Genomic DNA, 18,174 nt, shown 5'->3' with positions numbered 1-18,174 from the left:
AAGAATATGGGAAAGAAGATACAAACATTTATCAGTTGCACAGCTAACACTCAGGAAGGTGGGCTCTTGGCTAAGGTGCAGGCATACAGAAGCACCAGTAACATAGAACTGGTGCACTGTGCCAGAACTAAAGGAAGAGGTGGGGAGGAGAGGTAATACGAAGACAAATGTGGAGTTCTGTTTTTTGTTCTCCCTTCCAAAACTTGATCTGGTTTACACAAAAAAAAAACTCCAGTGAAAATACTGGAACAATCACTGGTAAACCCTTCTGACAGAAGGTTGTGCCAGTCTTGTTTTCAAGGTGTCCGCACATTGCTGGGGTATTAATGTTAGCTTCTGCCCAGGACATGAAAGCAGCTAGTTAAGATTACTATGGCCATAATTCTCAAGGCACTTACTCTTGAGTGCTTCCATTTATTTTCACAAAACCTTTCACAACTTTTGTAAACTACAAAGACATCTATGGGCAGCAAAGTAGCTGTTTGTAGGGTTGGGTTGTTTTTTCTTAACATTTTACTAGTTTAACAATACAGTTATGCACATTGATGATTGTGGGTTGTATCCCAATGTTAGTCATACTCTGAGTGCATCCATTAATATTAATGGACATGACTAACTTGGGTCCATTTATTTCAGTGGGTCTGTTCTGAGTAGAACTTAGCTGGATACACCATGGTATGTATGTCCGTTGAATGCATTGTTAAAATAATAAAAAAACTGGAAGGGCACACAGCTCAGGGATGGACCATATGCTTTGCATGCAGAAGACCCCAGGTTCAATTTCAGTTAAGAGAATTTTGAAGAACAATCTTGGAAAATATCATCGCCTAAAATATTGAAGAGCTATTGGAGCAGACAGTAATGGATTGCTCTGAATATTTGATTACAACAGACGGCTGAGATAGAAATCTGCTTAAGTAAATGGATGGACCAACAGTGAAGCCTGCCATAAGACACCTTTTTTTGTTCACATGTGGTATATTGAGCAAAGTCACCCTGCCATTCAGTCCCTTCTTCATGATACTGGTGTTTATGAATGGTTTAGTTGGTGGCCTTTGTGCAGTGTAAGAAACTCAGGTTTTGTTGCGTCCCGTCCCCCCAACTCTACCCACAGGTTGCTCTCAAGGGTTAGGGAATCCTCTGGAGAAGTATGGTGTGAACAGCTACAGTGTGTGTGTGTAGGGCGTGTTGTTGCTGAAGAATGCCAGATCCCACAGAAACAGGTGCTTTCTGCTGGTGAGGCCACCACCAGATACAGCCCTTAATCTTTTCTTCAGTGGGGATTTTTCCCCCCTGCTGCATTTTTTATGATTTTCTATATAAATGTTATATTCTTTTATTTATGTGAACCACCTAGATAACAGATGTTATTAGGCAGATTATACAAATATAGTAAGTATAATATCTGAATCATAGAAGGCTATCTCTCCAAATAAAGTTATGCCACTTCTTCAAAGGACCCCGGTAGCAGCCCTCCTTTTTAATCAGTTTTTAATCATCCCTTTTTTGCTTTTTTGTTCTTGATGAATGTATAGAACAGCACTCTCTCCAGGAAGTAATCAACCTTGACACTTTGCATTTTGTATGTACATACATATTTTGCCATCTTTTTCCTTTGTAAAAAATGTGAACTTATGTGTATAGGATGTGCTGGTAAAGAACCCTCCTCTCTAGGCACAGAATAGACTTAGAAATCAATAGCAATGTAGCCTTTGAAACCCCTCCATTTCTGAGTATGGATCTGTATATGCCCCCATAATGGTGCAGAAAACTTACAAAATATATCCTCCATAAAATAAGTTATCTTTAGGAACTGCGAAAATTCTTAATAAGCAGCATACAGGACTTGAATTTGTGTTCCACAGAGGCTGTGTTTCCTCACAAACATTTAGGACAGCATTTTGTGCTTTTTAGCAATTATGTCCCTGGCAAGTTTGTAATGTAGCTTCTTCTGGCTCAGCATGAATGCACAGAATACTTTGCCAGTTTTTCATTGTCTTAATAGCTGTTGCTGTGGGAGATGCTCTTGCTGCTTTCATTTCCCAGTTGGTGTCAGAAGGGCATCCTGAGAATGGGGAGGGCAATTTTGTTTGATTCAGAGGAAAAGCTACCCAAGGATGAGACTCCTGCCTTCCTCTTCTGTCTCTGATAAGGAGCACAGGACTTTCCTTTCTAACAGAAGGAATAGAAATCACCTGTGACGCTACATTTGTTGTCTCTGTACCATTTTGTCACTTTATTTACTTCATTTCATTGTTATTTACTGTTTATGTTGTACTCTATTAAAATAATAACTGAAGTGGCTTACAATAATAAAATAACACATCATGAAAATGAAAAAAATAAGAAATTATTAGCAAAATATTCATATGAGACAACATAACTAAAACTTGAAAATAGCAGGTTACTGATTAAAAGCTAGCCTATATTTTTATAAAAAAAAGTTTTTACTATCCGTCAAAGACAGATTTGCAACTGGGCAGCCTAAATCCTGAAAGATAAATTAGGTTATTCTGAATGGGTTCTTAACATTTAGGCCAAAAGCAGGCCCTCCTCCTTAAGTATAGATCAGTCGCGTTCCACCATCACTTTTGAGATTTTCTCCTCCTCCTCCTCCTCCTCCTCCTCCTCCTCCTTCTTCTTCTTCTTCTATTGTTGTTGTTGTTGTTGTTGTTGTTGTTGTTGTTGTTGTTGTTGTTGTTGTTATACTGCCCTTCATCAGATCTCAGGACAGTTCATAAGATAAAAATACATGCTTCCCTATTGCATGTTAATTCCAAACACCAGCAGTTTTGCTTTACTATTTTGCCATTGACTTGTACAGCTGTGGGTTACTTGTGTGTTACCACCTGTACTTTCTGCATTTCCTTTCCTTCTCACCTCACTGTTTACAGTCCCCATCACTATATGTATATATACACACACCTGTAACTCAGGGTAGCACTTCATGCATCTGATGAAGTGGATTTTTATAGTTCGTGAAAGCCTATCCTCTAATAAATTTGTTATTCTTTAAGGTGCCATATGAAAATTTTGTTGTTTTTTGCTGCAACAGACTAACACGGCTTTATTCCTCTGGAAATCATCTCTGATTTGTTTGCTCAGGAACCATAGCCTGTGATGTACATGAGCCTGTTCTAAAGCCATGGGATATTTTGGGCTGCTGACTCATAGTATTCCCTCTTCACAGTGTTTGCCATTTGTGAGAGATGAATGTCCTAACTCAACATATCTAATTTTAGCTGGGTTTTTTTGTTTCCTGCTTTTGGCATCTTTGTGTCAAAAGTAATCTTTCATATCTGTCTTCCCACTCTGCTTCACCTAAGAAGTATCTCCTGCAACAACAGATAGGAAAAGGGGACTGAACTCCAGATGCTGTATATTCCTTTTTCTTTCTTTTTATGTAGGTAAAGTAAATCTATACACCATTGTCTAAATGTAAGCAATGTGCTTTTGTCACTTCCATGGTTGGGAGAGTATTTATTCCAAATAAACAGTGTTTAATAAAAATATATCCTAAAGTGATGCTTAGCTGGTCAGTTTCCTTTCACATAGCAGGATACAGAACGGATGGTATAAATACAGCATTGCATTGTTAAGGTTAAGAAGGAAACATAGTATATCACACTATATTATAGTCATTTAACCAAAATTTCCAAGTCATGTTACAACTTTTTAACGCCCTTCATTTTTGGAAGTTGAAGAAATCAACACACCCTACTATCATGTTTATCAAGACAGCTCAGAGAGCAGTAATTATTTTTTTATATATATATATATATATATATATATATATATATATATATATATATATCACATTTAGTTTGATAAGATGGTTAAGCAGCAGTTCACTAGATTGTATATTGCAAATTTATAATCCATATTAGCCTGCCATATTACCCTGCCAAATGGTAAGGAGAATTTTATCACATAAGTGCCCCTGCTCAGGAATTAAAGGGGAAAGCGGACTGGTCCCATTTCCCTCACAATAGATAGCCACCTTACCAAGCACATCCACTGTCCTAAATAGCCTCTCAATCAGTTCCCACCTATAGCCACCCATTCTTGTAAAAGTACACACAGTACACAATAAATTTACCAGTCTAGACTTTCATATAATTGAGTATCTGATTAACTTCAGAAGGTAGAGCTTTGCTTTAAAAATTGTGAAATGTATAGCTCTGTTGTTGCAAATGCATCTGTCACACGTTGTCTCATAAATCCTGTACAGCATATGTGTAACATAGTATTGTCCACCAGATAAGATTGTGCTGTTTGCCAAAACTTCAGACTGTCAACTTTAACAGGACTCCTATGAGATCCCACACTAAACCTCTGTAAGTGGACTAGCATAGAGAGGGAGTTCCTGGCAAGCATGAGCTTCTCCAGTCACTGAAGTGCTGGAACAGCTCCATGTGCATAATGCTTGTCCTACTTTACAGGGCTCTATAAGGATGACTGAGATATGTGAAAATCCAAGGAAAATGTGCTATAAATTTATATGTTTTTGTTCTTGTTCCTGACCAGTTTGCTTGGTTAAATCATCACAGAGAGAACTTCATTCATTGTGCTTCTTAAAATCTGATTGTCTACCTTACATGAGTACAGGTATTCTCTGGATCAAGGTGGTAATGAAAAACAGCTGAAAAGCCTCACTTGCTGCCCATAATCCTTAGCATGGCTAGGTTTATACATTAAGCTTGGGAGTTCCCTACTGGCCTTATCTGCCCTTTGAGGTAATAATATAGGTTAAGACTCTAAACTGGGCTAGCAGGTATTTTTTTCCTCCGGGACATTCTAGAGCCAACAAATTTGTCACTTTAACTTGTCTTGCAACTGCTGTCAGGAGGAGGCCGCCTGTCTTCAAAGGCACCTCTCCCAGTAATGTACCCATTTCTGCCTTTGTGGCGGCCCCTCCCTGTTGCTGTTGTTGTATGTTGTGTAGGCCTCAATGCAGATAGCCCCCTCCCGCAATATCTTTACTGTCCAGGGAACAGAGAAACATATATACTTCATCTTCAAAGTGAAATTAAGGTAGAAGCAGGAAGGCCATTGCGCTCTCATTTGATAAAGGGGACCTGCACTTGAGTAGAAATGTCACGTTCTTTCCATTAGAGGGCAGAAATAGGCTTCTGTAGCTGTGTGTGCATGCCTTACGTGCTCTCTACCTTTGGTATCTTGTGGGAAAGGATGGTGTGGCCCATAGGATACAGTGAGATTAAAACAACTATGCAGTTACTCATGTCCAGGACTGCACAGAATGTGCAGGTCTCTTATTTACTTTGGACTTTTTAAAGTGCTGATGTGTTCAGCGTAAGTTCAAGTAAGCCAATGGCTATTGGAGGGTGTGTGTGTGTGTGTGTCTTTTTTAACAATTTTAAAAATCAGAATCTAATCAACAAATTTTAATATGACATCCATTTCTCCCCAGTATGTTGGGGTTTTTTTAAAAGCAAGATAATAGCCAAATGAAATATTCTTTATAGAAACACTCCTGAAATGTATTTCTCTGACTTTGATTCTGATGACAATTCAAATTCACTAAAGTAGGGTTGTTTTTTAATGGAAGAGCTTTGTACTAATACCAGATGCTTGAGAAGTGAACCATTTGGATTAGGGCTATTTGCTGTCACATCTTGCTTGTTGTGGCTTCCCTGGAGGCGTCTGGTTGAGCCACTGTGGGGAAAACAGGATGTTGTGCTACATGGGCCCTTTGTCTGATCCAGCAGGGTTCTTCTTATGTTACTAAGTAAAAAGATTATTCCTGAACATAATGAGAATTTCCACTCTCAAAGGGTTCTGTTTGTATATTCACTCAATATGCTTCAACACTGTCACAGTTAATCTAATTTGACTTTGGTCAGTCACTGTCCCAGAAAACAGAGTTATCTGTTTATATATATGTTCTCTACTTCTCATAAATTGCACAATCAGGTTTGTTTTCTATATATAAAAAAGAAACCTAAAAACAATTAAGTACTATATTTTAATAACTGCACCTGTGTATCCAAACCTACCCTAGTAAACGTGCTGACTTTCATTTCTCCTGGAATATGAAATTAGCAAAGTATTCAAGCGAATGGGGTCACAGATGCATTGGTACATTGGTACATATGAAAAAGGAAAGGAATAGAATACAGGACAATAGCCAGGAATCACCCAGACCAGTCACAGCAAGCCCTTGCGCTTTTTCAGTGACAATGTTGAAGCACAAAACGGTGACACAAAACCAGAGGCATGCAGTGCAGACTTGCACTCTTTGTCATTTCCACATGAGCGGCAGATCAAAGCTGAGGTAGACATAGTCATAATCTGAAAGAGTTAACTTGCACATGAATTCCTGAGGACTTGTTTACACATCATGTTTCTACAGGATTACGTGTACTTCTAGGAAGAACACACATAGGTTGGTTCATTCTTCAAAGTAAAGAGGTTGCAGACTTTGCATTTTTAAGTAATGTTGCTTATTCTTATTCACGGATGAGAATGTGCCTTAGTATTGCAAGACAACGACCTTATCGGTGCAGTGAATCTGTGACTCATAACTTCCCCAAAGTGTATGTGCCCACCTGTTTTCTTTTGGTGGGATCAAGGACACAGTTCCTCCCACAAGCTATTTGGGTGCTGGTGTTCTAGCCAAGAGTGGTCTACTCCACCTAACTATAATGCAGATGGGGATGCCCATTCTACAGTCATCCTACAGCTCATGGAGACTAAGGAACATTGCTGGCATGGCATTCATTCTCTCACACTTTGGCGTCATTCTTTCACATTATAACACTTCTTTTTTAAATGGTCAGGGCAACATACATTAAAAAGCACTTGTTATTTCTGCCTTCTGCAAAAGACTTCATTCCTTCCCTGAGTTATCTGGCATCATGTGCAGAGGACTTGCCGTAGGAGAGGGTTCTTCCTCTCCAGACACTTGTATAGCTTTGTGTGTCCTCTGCAGCCCCACCCACCCTCCTGACCTTCTCTCAAACACTCTATGTACGTGAGAGAACTCGGGGGGGGGGGGGCGGGGAGAGGATCTTGTTTCATTTCCCTTTTGCAGGAAGCAGAAGCAGTGTGATTCTCATGCATTGATCTGCTAATCATAAAACCAGTAGCCCTGTGTTCCCTGCAGTTTACAAATAGCGGGCGCCCTGGCAAGATGATTTGTGAAACCCTGTCCTTGTAGTTAAGCAGCTCAATACACAACGTGAAGCATGGGCAAACTTGCTATGTAGATGTGTCTCTAACCTGCTGCTAATTATGACTGTCTCCTGCATACACATCACAAAGCAAAGGATCCTGGGCAGGAGTCAATGTCTCATTTTGTTGGAGGGAATTGTTATTTTTTCCCACTTTGCTCACTTCTCATAAATATACACTGCTACAGTTGTATATTGTTCTGTGAGGCAACAGTTTAGAAATAAATGAGCTCTACTTGGTTTTAACTAAGACTGAGCTTAAATGGCCTCATCTTCAAAGCCTTATCTTTAGGCCACAAAGACTCCCCATCCCATAAACCGCAGTTATATTTAGATATAATTTCTATACCGATTTATATTTTTGGAAATATCTCTATGCAGACTGCAGCAGATCTTAAGGCGTCATAAACACAGCATTATAAAATATCAAAACGTTGCAAATGAAAATCAAATTTGCAAAATTCAGTCAAGATCCACATTTAAAGCGGTATAATTAGCAATGAAACAGTATCCTTTCGAACATCAAAAAACTTTACCGGTAAAAATAAAGCATAAAAATGCAATAAAAGTTCCATGTTAAAATATAATCTGCAGCTGAACAAAACCACCGAGGCAGAAGCTGTTAACAAGGCCATGCTTCCTCCCCGCCCCCATGCATACACTCAAACACAGAGACTTTTCTCCCTGATGCTTGGTGTTCAGGTGGTGGTGCTGTGGTGCCAATTTAGAGAGAAAGTCTTGCAGTCCATTTAGCTTCTGCTGTGTGTATTCCTGTAGCAACTAGATTTGGCTTTTCCCTTACGCAACTGTGAACAAAGCTAATTCAGAATGAGGAACATGTATTTGGACTAGGGATGGCCCTCACTCTGTGTTAGCTTTGTTTTCCTTTTGTATTGCTGTCATATCGCTAAATCTTTCTGGTTGTGGTTAACTTATTTGTTCAAACCACAGTAGCAGTATATTGGGACTGTGAAGACTTTCTGTAAGAAACAAAAGAGGTAGACATTTGGGGAAATATTTTTGCCACCCCTTCATATTAAGTGTTTGTGGAAATTCAGTGCAATGTTTATCCCCCCCCCCAACCTTTTGTCTACATTATATTTTTTTTATAAAACGAATATTAAGGCTGCCTAGAATAAACCCAGACAGTTGCAGCCAAAAAAACAAAAACAAAACTCACAACAACTGACCTCCATTAAAAACTGTTCTAATCTGGTCAAGAATGTTGTCTTTGTGCCAAATTATGATGTTGATTCTTATGATGGGGATATTTTCCCACAAGAAAATTGGAATGAAGCCACCAGCTCCTTATACACGACCCACTGTGGGTTTTCTTGTCTTTTCTTTTTTGGGACTCCAATGTAGGACACATGAATCTGATGTAAAATTGGGAACAATGGCAACACATTGGCTTCCAGTTCTTAAGAAATGCAAGCCAAATGATGCCTGGGCAGTTGGGAGTGAAGCAGTGCCATTACTTACATTGCAAGTATTTTGTAGAAAACTATGGACAAAATTCTGGCTTCATTTGAAGCTCTTGGGAAATCTGTCTTTGAATTTTACTCCCAAGTGTTGCCAAATTTGGGGGGAATGGGTTTCCAGTGCAAGTAAATAAACTTTGCAGCCACCTTTGGGAGACCACATGGATGAATCTGGGGCTGTACTGAATTATATCTTTTAATGTTTATAATTACTGGGCTTTTTGGGGAGGTGGGGTATAAATGAAATCATACATTTGCTTAAGAGACAGTACATCTGATTGGATGTAGCCACACATTACTGAAAAGGTCATCAACATATCTAGCATTTGTTTTCTAGCATTTTGTGCTCCGTGCTCAATAACCATTTTGTTTCTTCTTTGTTTGTGCAGTCATTAGGCTCATTTGCCCACACTGCCATTCAATTCAGTAGGATCCCCTTGGATTGTGTTTACAAGCACTCCTGAAGTGATCACACCATTAAGGTCATCATAGCCACTCCGATTAAATGGCAGCTTGTCACAAATGATGCCGATGCCTGTGAGGACAAAACAAGAGGAGGGAAATTGCACTGAAAAAGAAAACAGCAATGAAAAAATGTAGAATAGTTGGGTATTGAGGATTTTAACAGTCAAAAAGCCAACATGCAGTGAAGGTAAGTAGGCTTGACCTAGACATATCTGCAACTATCTTCCTAAGACTTAGGCTTCCCAATCAGATTTGGTTCTCAATGAATGGCTTGTCATCAACTGGCACACCTAGTGAGTGCTTGTGGTGATGTGGAGATACGTTGGAGACTCGTTTTCTTAGAAATCTGGTACATGTGTCCTGCTTAGCATCTGGATGCAATTTTAGTTACTGTAGAGTAAGAAGCAGCCCTTACTGTGACTAAATGAGAATTCCAGCATTGGTTTGGTTGCTGATCTTCATGTACAGAAGGAAAGTTGGATGAATGGTAATGTGTGAATGTGTGGGTGTGCTCTGTGTATACAGAAAGTTGCATTATTCCCTCAACGTAATAATGATTCTGTACAGTAGAAAAATCCAAGGGTTTGAAAAGGGGGGAAAGATCTTAATTATATCCTTTAACCATAACATGTTTCTAAGTAACTGTATATTTTCCTGAGATAAGAATTCTGTCGGTTAAACATTATTCAGAATTTAATAGCTAAGCTTTCTGTGCATATTTACATACTGCTTTCACAGTGATGTATTTGAATACAGTCCAAACCAAAAGTTGTGATAAGCAAAAGACTGCAGTTTCTGACCTCTGTTAACAGGGATGTGCAATATTTGTAAATTTCTGTTTGAGTCATTTGTGTTTTTTTAAATAAACTTGCTTAAATTTATTATCAGCTGGTGACAATAATCAACTGGAAGTGCACCTTAAATTATTGCTTTAATATGTGCTTTGCAGTGCTGACTTCTCATAAACTTAACTTCCTGGTAGCTTTCTCAACACAGCCAGCTAGAACTACTAGAAAGTTAACTCTGATCTAATGCCTTTGTGGCATTTGGGAGGGGAAAACACTTCCTCCATCTTCACACTATGGCACATATCTTCCTTGCAAACCTGTAGTGAAACTTAGGTTTTCAACTAGCCTTCACCAACTTTGTGCCCTCCAGGGATTGGGACTAAGTACTCAATTTTACCTAACAAACAGCCATGCTGCCTGAGGATGATGGGAGTTGTAGGCCAATGGCACTCGTAGGGCCATAGGTTCCCATTCCTGCTGCACTTGAATATCCATATGGAAAATGCACAAACCGTTTTGTGGAAAAAGACCTTCCAGCTCAAACACCTATGAACTGATACCATGATCACTGCCTGGAGCTGATGAGAGGGCTCTAGGTTGGGGAAGTGTATGTGTCAACCGGTGATTTGGAGTGCTAGCTTCCCCAAATTTGGTAAAAAAGGTTTCTAATTGCCCAGGTCAGATTATTTGGTAGATCTTCAACAGCACAACAGCATGCTTTTTTTTTTTTTTTTTTTGCCTCCTTTCCCAACTCTTTTTTCCCCTGTTAGAGCTCTAGGATTATAAACCACAAGTATGTAGCAACACTGTAAAATTATCTGAATTCAGTACAGTGCACAATCTCTGTCTTCAGTTCTAACAGTGAAAGAAAATACTGTGTTCTCTTCCTTGTAGGAGCTTAATCACTCTACCAGTATGTGCTGTAAACCAATCCCACATTATGTGAGTAAAATCAAAGAGCTTAAATAATACTGATAACTAAAGAACTGAAGATATTATGTTGGTGCCTGATATACTGTCAATAAAGCAAAGATATTTTCAAGAAGCAACAAAACATCTCTTTGTATGTTGGAAGGCCACTAGCCTAAGGAGTAAATATATTTTTCTTATTCATATTCACTTCTCCATGCACCAGGAGAAGGGCTAGCCACATGCATTGGTAGAGCACAGGCTTCACATGCAAATCTAATCCCCAGTATTGCCAGGTCAGGCTAGAGAAAACCGCTGTGAAGAAACGCTGGAAAGCTTCTGACACTCCATGCTGTTCTCGGCGGGCTAATGATCTGACTTCGTGTTAGACAGCTCTCCATTTTCCCATGTTCAGCACCGGTTAACACCTGATTCTCTTTGAGAATTTCTGCAATTAATTTCAGAATGAGGCATATACAGTTCCTTCCATTTCGTGTTACTTTTTTCGCCTTTGCAAGAAAACCACACCCATGAGTAATTCTGGCCAGAAAAGCAAGACCAGTTTCATAGTTCCATTCAACTCCAAGTAAGGAGAATCTTCATACAAATCTTGTCAAAATGGACTGACTGAAAAAAAGCTGTTTATGCAGCTCCAGTAATAGAAGACCATTCAGTATACTTTCTCATATATATATATATATATATATATATATATATATACACACACACACACACACACACACACACACACACACACATACTCACTCTCTCTCTCTCTCTGAAAAGAAATATACATAGGGCATGCGGAATGGATGGTACAGTGTGTGTGTGAAAGATAACATTTCTGAGCATATTTTTTTTAACCTTTTATTTATTCCCTTTTATTTAAAGGAAAAATGTTCCCTACTTTCACCTTTCACAAACTTTTCACACATCTCTTCATCCTGAAAAGGTGGAAGCCAGGTTTGTCTTTTTCTGGCATGATGTTTCTAATTGATCTGTTTATCCATGTGTCCCTCAGCAGGGAATTCGCAAGGCCCATATACAAGCTACAATTTAACTGGTGTGTTTTCCATAGAATAAAAATAAATGGTGTGTTATTGTACGTAATTGTCCCCTGTGTATGGTTTACCTGCAAGGAAAAAAGATAGCACAAATGAGTAGCAGCAGCAGGAAGCCATATTAAGATCATACTGAGCATGTGCAGCAGTCTTTACGAAATTCTGAAATCCAAATTGAATGAATGACAAGAAACTAACCCATTGGTGCTGCTCTTCAACCAGAACCAGGTATTCAAACCCAACCCCTCCAAAAGTGGGGTAATATGTTTGAGGGAAGGGGACTTCAAACATTTCTTCACAACATTCTGGCCATTAGTGACAAGCAGTCTTAGTTACTTGGATGTTACCCATATTATCCTCAACTGCAAACTGATGGTGCTGTAGTAGATTGGTCTTTATTGGAACCTCCTAAACTAGGTTTCTAGTGGTAATTATAATTATAATTATAATTATAATACCCCGCCCATCTGACTGGGTTGCCCCAGCCACTCTGGGCAGCTCCCAACAAAACACAGTGAGACATCAAACATTAAAAGGTGCTGCCTTCAGACATCTTCTAAAAGTCAGGTAGTTATTTATCTCCTTGATGTCTGATGGGATAGCATTCCACAGGGCGGGTGCCACTACCGAGAAGGCTCTCTGCCTGGTTCCCTGTAACCTCACTTCTCGCAATGAGGGAACCACCAGAAGGCCCTCAGCGCTGGACCTCAGCGCTGGCAGAATGATGGAGGTGGAGACGCTCCTTCAGGTATACTGGCCGAGGCTGTTTAGGCTTTAAAGGTCAGCACTAACACTTTGAATTGTGCTCAGAAAAGTACTGGGAGCCAAAAAAGATCCTTTAGGGCCAGTGGTAGAGAAATTTGCTGAGCTGTGTACTGAAGTGATAATTGTATTTAGAAATTGTACTCAAATATGTGCCTCTTTTCTTCTATATGAGAAGCCCACTATCCTATCTAAACTGGATAATCAAAGAAGACAGTGTACTACTGCTGGTTGCCAGGAGGGAGAGAGGGAGGACCAAAGTAGCAGGCAGCTTGGGATGGTGTGGGTACAGCAGTGGGATACAGTATCAAGTGATCTTGACACCGCGCCTGCACCGTGCCGAGCTCTCTGCTGCCCTGCTCCCCCTTCTCTCAGTAACTGGCAGCAGTGCATAGCTTTGGGAAGCAAGGTCAGCAACACAGGCCTGCTCACTGCTACTGACAGAAGGCATGTTAAATGTACTTTGTATTAACACCATCTCAGTGGAAATTCAGTTTTTCATTTCTACCTGATTTATTGTGGGGCAGGGTGGTGGGTTTTGTTGTTGTCTTGTCTTACTGGCATTCCATTTGGAGTGGAAGAGGCAGCACTAGCACTTCTTCCTTGCCATCCTTTTAACAGCATGCTCACTTGGCTTTCCAGCATGCTCATTCACTCCTAAATGTAAACAGGGTATCATTTTTCATGATGCACACACATAGCACCAGAACGAACTGAAATAAAAGTTGTGGGCGTTAGTAGTTTGGAAATGTTGTTAGTTGTTTGGAAGTATGAAAACGTAAGCAGGTGTGTGCAGTGAGTTGGCCTCTGTAGTTTGGAATGCTATTACTGAATGAGGCAAAGAGCCAAGTTTGCCAGCCAGGTAATGACAAACCAGGTGTAATGGGGAGGCGTGGCTGTGTGCACACATGTGTTTGCATGTGGATAAACAAACCTCCAGTCTTGTAGCAATTTTCCGGAGTTCCCAACATTTCCATTTTGTAGTTTCCTCTGATGCTACGAAAATTTCCCAAGCACCTTAAGTGTGTGTATCTGTCTGTGTTGTGGTTTCCTGTGTCTTGATGAGTTATCCGGTTCTGTCTTGCAGCCCTCAGAATCCAAGTCCAACGTCACCCCTTTCACCGTCCTGGCCTATGTTCTCCGCACCATCCAGCCCTATGCCCACCTCCTCTACGTCCAGCGACTCATCCCCCATCAGGTCTGTTGCAGGTTTGAGGGTTTTGTTTTGCTCAATTAAGTTGCCACTGCTGCTATCATATTTTACGTTTACAAGCTTCTTTTTCCCTGCGTTGCTTCCTCACTGTGGCCCAGCTTGTTTTAGTTACCAGAGTGTCACAATCCCTCAGCTGCCGTCAGGCATCAGGAAAGGAAACTTTGAAACATTCCATGACCTCCAGAGGAGTGATTGGTTGAGTGATCTAAGCACTGTCTACCTTAGCTTTCTTCTTATCCCAGCTTTGGAGAATCCCCTTCAGTTGTGTTTGAATTTGTTTTATATTTGCCAAATTGCTGGACTTGCTTGATACTCACTAAAACCATCTCTGCAGTAGGTAAGCTTTCATTTCCATTCCCCAAATATGAATAGTTTCAGATAAAAAATGCATTATATCTTTTTTAAGCCTGACATTTAACTACAGTCCAGTTTTCCTTTTTTCAGATTCAGTTGTGTCAGTGAGAATAGAGGGTTTTTGAGGCAGTGAGGTTGTGACGTTTATGAGAACTGGAACATTTAATGTGGGTGAATATATACTGACCATTTACAGACATTCAAAAACTGTTTGACCTCTTAAAATTCAGGCCCATTCAGCCAAAGAGATGGATATAGTTGCAAAAGACCAATAGTATTACAGTCTTCATTGATTTCCAAGAGTGGTCCTATACATGTCTACTGAGTTCTGTGGGGCTTACTCCCAGGTAAGTAAGTACAGAATGGTAGCCACAAATGTTTGCCCACCATTGGTTCCCAGGACTTGGGCTATCTTTACTTGAGATGGTGTCCTCTTCTCATTTACAAGCTAACCTTACATTTCAACAACAGTTGGGTAGCCCATGCTAGAAACATTGTTTACTAACAATTTCCGCTGGCTGTAGTTTTCTAGCAGTTTTAATTCAGCGATAAACTCAAGGAGGATTGTTCAAGTGTACAAAATGCACAGAAAAAGTATCCCACCCCCAATTTTTAAAAATGGCGCAAAACAGTCCAGAGGAAGGGAGTCCCAAGTTGAAAATGAACTTCCTTGGGCCCTGATCCACTTTGGGGGAGAACTGCAGAAAATGCAAGAGCAGTCACAAGGACAAACTCAGCTAATGTATGGTCTCCATGATGGCCAGATGTGTGCCTTGATTAAGATGCCTGCATCCATGCATTAGTTTACTCTGCACTGCTAGGAGCATTTCCCTCTTTTTCAATTCAATACAAGCAAGCACCACTTCTGGAGCTGCCTTACTGATTCTTACATGAAAGGTGAGATGAACCAGCGAATGAACACATGTGAAAGTGACATAGAGCAGAAGTGTACAAATCCATCCAACCCTATATTGATTAGCTTCCACTCAACAAGTTGAGCCCAAAGTGGGAAGTGCTTCCTTTGATCTTAGTAGGTTTGATTCTTTGGGCTTGTTTGTATATTATATTCAAAATACATTTTGTTATATAGCTTTCTTACCTTACATTGACAATAACTGGAGATAAAGCCCCTTTACTAAGGGGCATAGTGTAGGGCTCATGATCATGAAGTTACACTGGACAGAAAACAGTTTTCTTTACAAGTAACTATGGCAGGATGCTCTGTGACAGCGATGGAAATCCACATACAATGTGCATTCACATGTCTGCTACCTGTGTAAAAGTTGTTACAGTAGTTGCTTGTGATGCTGTAATGTGTGGCCAGGATTCATCCTGAAACCTGATTTCAGTATCTGTTCTTCTGAGAATGTGCAGGATGTAATTGACTACTAAGCAACCACAGATATCTCTTTGGATCAGGGACAGAACTTCTGGGTGGCCTTGGCGCCTGGTATCGGTCAAAGGAAATTCATTGCTGTATGTAACCTTGAAATGGCAACACCCATCCTTACTCTGGAACACAAATGATGAAGACCTCTGCATTCCTTCAGATGTTTGCTAAGCAGTGAAGTTAACACGATGTCTTAAAATTCTTCAGGGTTAACCTTGAGTAGGAGTTCTATGCAATCAGCTAATAACCTTGTTCTTTTTCCTTATCTCTCTCTCTCACTATCTATCTCTCTCATTCGCTCACTTGCTTGCTTTTTACAGGGATGCATGGTAGACAATATAGTTTATTAACAGGGCACAGAAAAGACACATGCATTCTGGCCAGGGTATGGTAATTTTAACTGGAAGCCACTCACAAGCCTTATATCTGCAAATGTAAATACCCCTACAAGGTGGCTATGTCACATTTTAGTTTTGATACAAGGCTGCATCTAGTGTAACATAATCAGAATTGCTGTCATTATGAGTCTGGGGTGTGTGCGCACACAAGGGAATCTCTCACTCTTCCCATAAACTGTACAAGGTCACATGGGCAAAACTCGACTGAGTGCTTTTCTGGCCATGTGCCATGCTCAGAGGCAGAAATTAAAAAAAAAAAGAAGAAGAAGCCTGATCAGAAAGATCTAGGGCTCATTAATGCCCTTGGTAATCCAGGCTGGGCTATGAAGGGCACTGCACCACGAAAGGGAGGGCATTGCAGCACTATACACTAAGATAACAGCAAAGAAAAGAAACCAGGAAAAGAAATGGACCAGGCTGTGGCAATTTATTGTTCAAAGCTGTTCTTGTAACTTGTATTAATTACCAATTAATGCACTGTCTTCCCCTGTGCACCCCCGCCCTGCCGGCTTTGCTTCCCATCTCCCTAAACTGTGTTTAATGTCTCTGTGGAGTTCCCCTTCTCATTTGTTTTCATTCCTGCGGGTGTTCTACAAATCCAGACAAACCGCTTGACCCAACATGTTGGTTTCATGGAGCACATAAGCCATAATTGGTCATAGTGACTCAAGTGAAATGTTGTATTCTGAACATTTTTGGGGAGGGACCCTTCATGGAAGACTCTTGAATGCAAGGTTCGTATTAATTAATTTCCACACACAAACATATTGCAATGGAAATGTTTTCAGGTGTTATGTTTTCCCATTATTCGCTGAATCCATCTGAATGCTAAATATTGCTTTTGATTATCATATTCCTGTTAATGTGGTTTTCAAACAGGAATCCTAAATTGAATGTTCTGTGTAAGACTTTTGTTGTTGCCGAGGTGTGGTGGGTAAGATTCCATTAGAGAATTTGTGGGATGAGGAAAAAATTCTAAATAAGTGTGTTTTGTTCCTGGTCTCAAAGCTTTGAACAGGAAACAAGGGGGAAGCCTGCAATTGTAACAATCTCTTTACATAACTACATGTTTTTCTTGAAAATGTTTTTAGTAAAGTGCCTCCTTTTGAAATTGTCTCCTTGTGAATTTTATACCCAGTTTTGAGGCACTGAATGATTTGGTCCTAGTCATTAAGTAGTGCTGGGTGGGTTAGTCTTCCATTCATTAGGTTTGGATTTACAGACTTTGTAACAATCACTGGACATGTTCAGTATGTAGCTTTCTGTTCCTAACATTCATTCACACTAATATATTTTTACTCTGCTGTTATGCCATGTGCTTGAGTGATTGTGTGCATTAAAACATCAGTTTTTATATCTAATCAATGGGAAGCTGCAGCAGTTGAATTTAAGGCTCTTAACCATCTTGATAATGTTTACAAAGATAATGTATCACTAATTAGTGCCAGAGAAGGACTAGGGTTTTTTCATAGTTTAATCTCAATTTAGACAAGAACCAAACAGGATGTGTTGTTAACATACACTTCTTTTTTTAAGCATCCACTAGTGGTGATAATTATTGTGATCACAGCAGGGAAAGAGGGAATTTAACCATATTCTCAGATGACAATCTCGCCTGAAATATATTATTTGCATTAGGAGGGGATCCCCCATTGGCCTTCCTTCTAGTTGAAACACTTGATAGATTATTAGATGGAGGTTCTGCTTAACTAGAGTTAATATGCAATAATTGTTGGCTGCTTTAACCAACTTCCGTTGAAGATCTCCTGATCTGGATTGGAATGAAACTTCTCTACCATTTTCTAACATTAATTATGCTGCTGGCCAGGTGATCTGTTTTTCCCCTTTATGCATTTGTCAGCAAAGGATGTTCAAAGACCGTAAAGGTGCTCAGATTTAACAACTGTGCTTTTTGCTAATGGGGGGGAAATGCTGTGTTAACGCATTCAGTCAGGCATATGGCTAATCTGCAAGGAGGAAAAAAATAAATATCAGAAACTAATGGAAGGAATTGTGTGTATCCAAATTCCAGAACAAAAGGTTTTTCAGTGGAAAATTGGGGGGGGGGGGGGAGAGAGTAAAGTATGGGACATTTCTCAATCCAAGAAAAACTAATAAAATCAATCCACCATAATCATCATCATCATCATCATCATCATC

General features: G+C 39.9%; 1 protein-coding gene across 9 annotated transcripts in view; it reads left to right on the top strand.

The window, feature by feature from the left end:
- The window catches only part of ARHGAP26 (Rho GTPase activating protein 26), a 210,882-nt gene that overhangs the window by 181,917 nt on the left and 10,791 nt on the right, over nucleotides 1-18,174 (top strand). For 5 of the 9 annotated variants that reach the window (XM_081852065.1, XM_081852059.1, XM_081852062.1 and 2 more), the window contains 2 exons: nucleotides 11,728-11,799; nucleotides 13,747-13,857. The exons of 2 other annotated variants lie outside the window; for them this stretch is intronic. In XM_081852065.1, coding sequence (XP_081708191.1) covers nucleotides 11,728-11,799; nucleotides 13,747-13,857 — 183 coding nt within the window. The remainder of the gene's footprint in view (nucleotides 1-11,727; nucleotides 11,800-13,746; nucleotides 13,858-18,174) is intronic. 2 more of the 9 variants (XM_081852063.1, XM_081852064.1) reach the window with 1 other exon arrangement.

The sequence above is a fragment of the Podarcis erhardii genome, assembly GCF_964252035.2.
Source record: "Podarcis erhardii genome assembly, chromosome: 2".
Taxonomy (NCBI): domain Eukaryota; kingdom Metazoa; phylum Chordata; class Lepidosauria; order Squamata; family Lacertidae; genus Podarcis; species Podarcis erhardii.
Note: the sequence above shows the minus strand (reverse complement) of the source record. Positions and strands in the feature narration are given on the sequence as shown.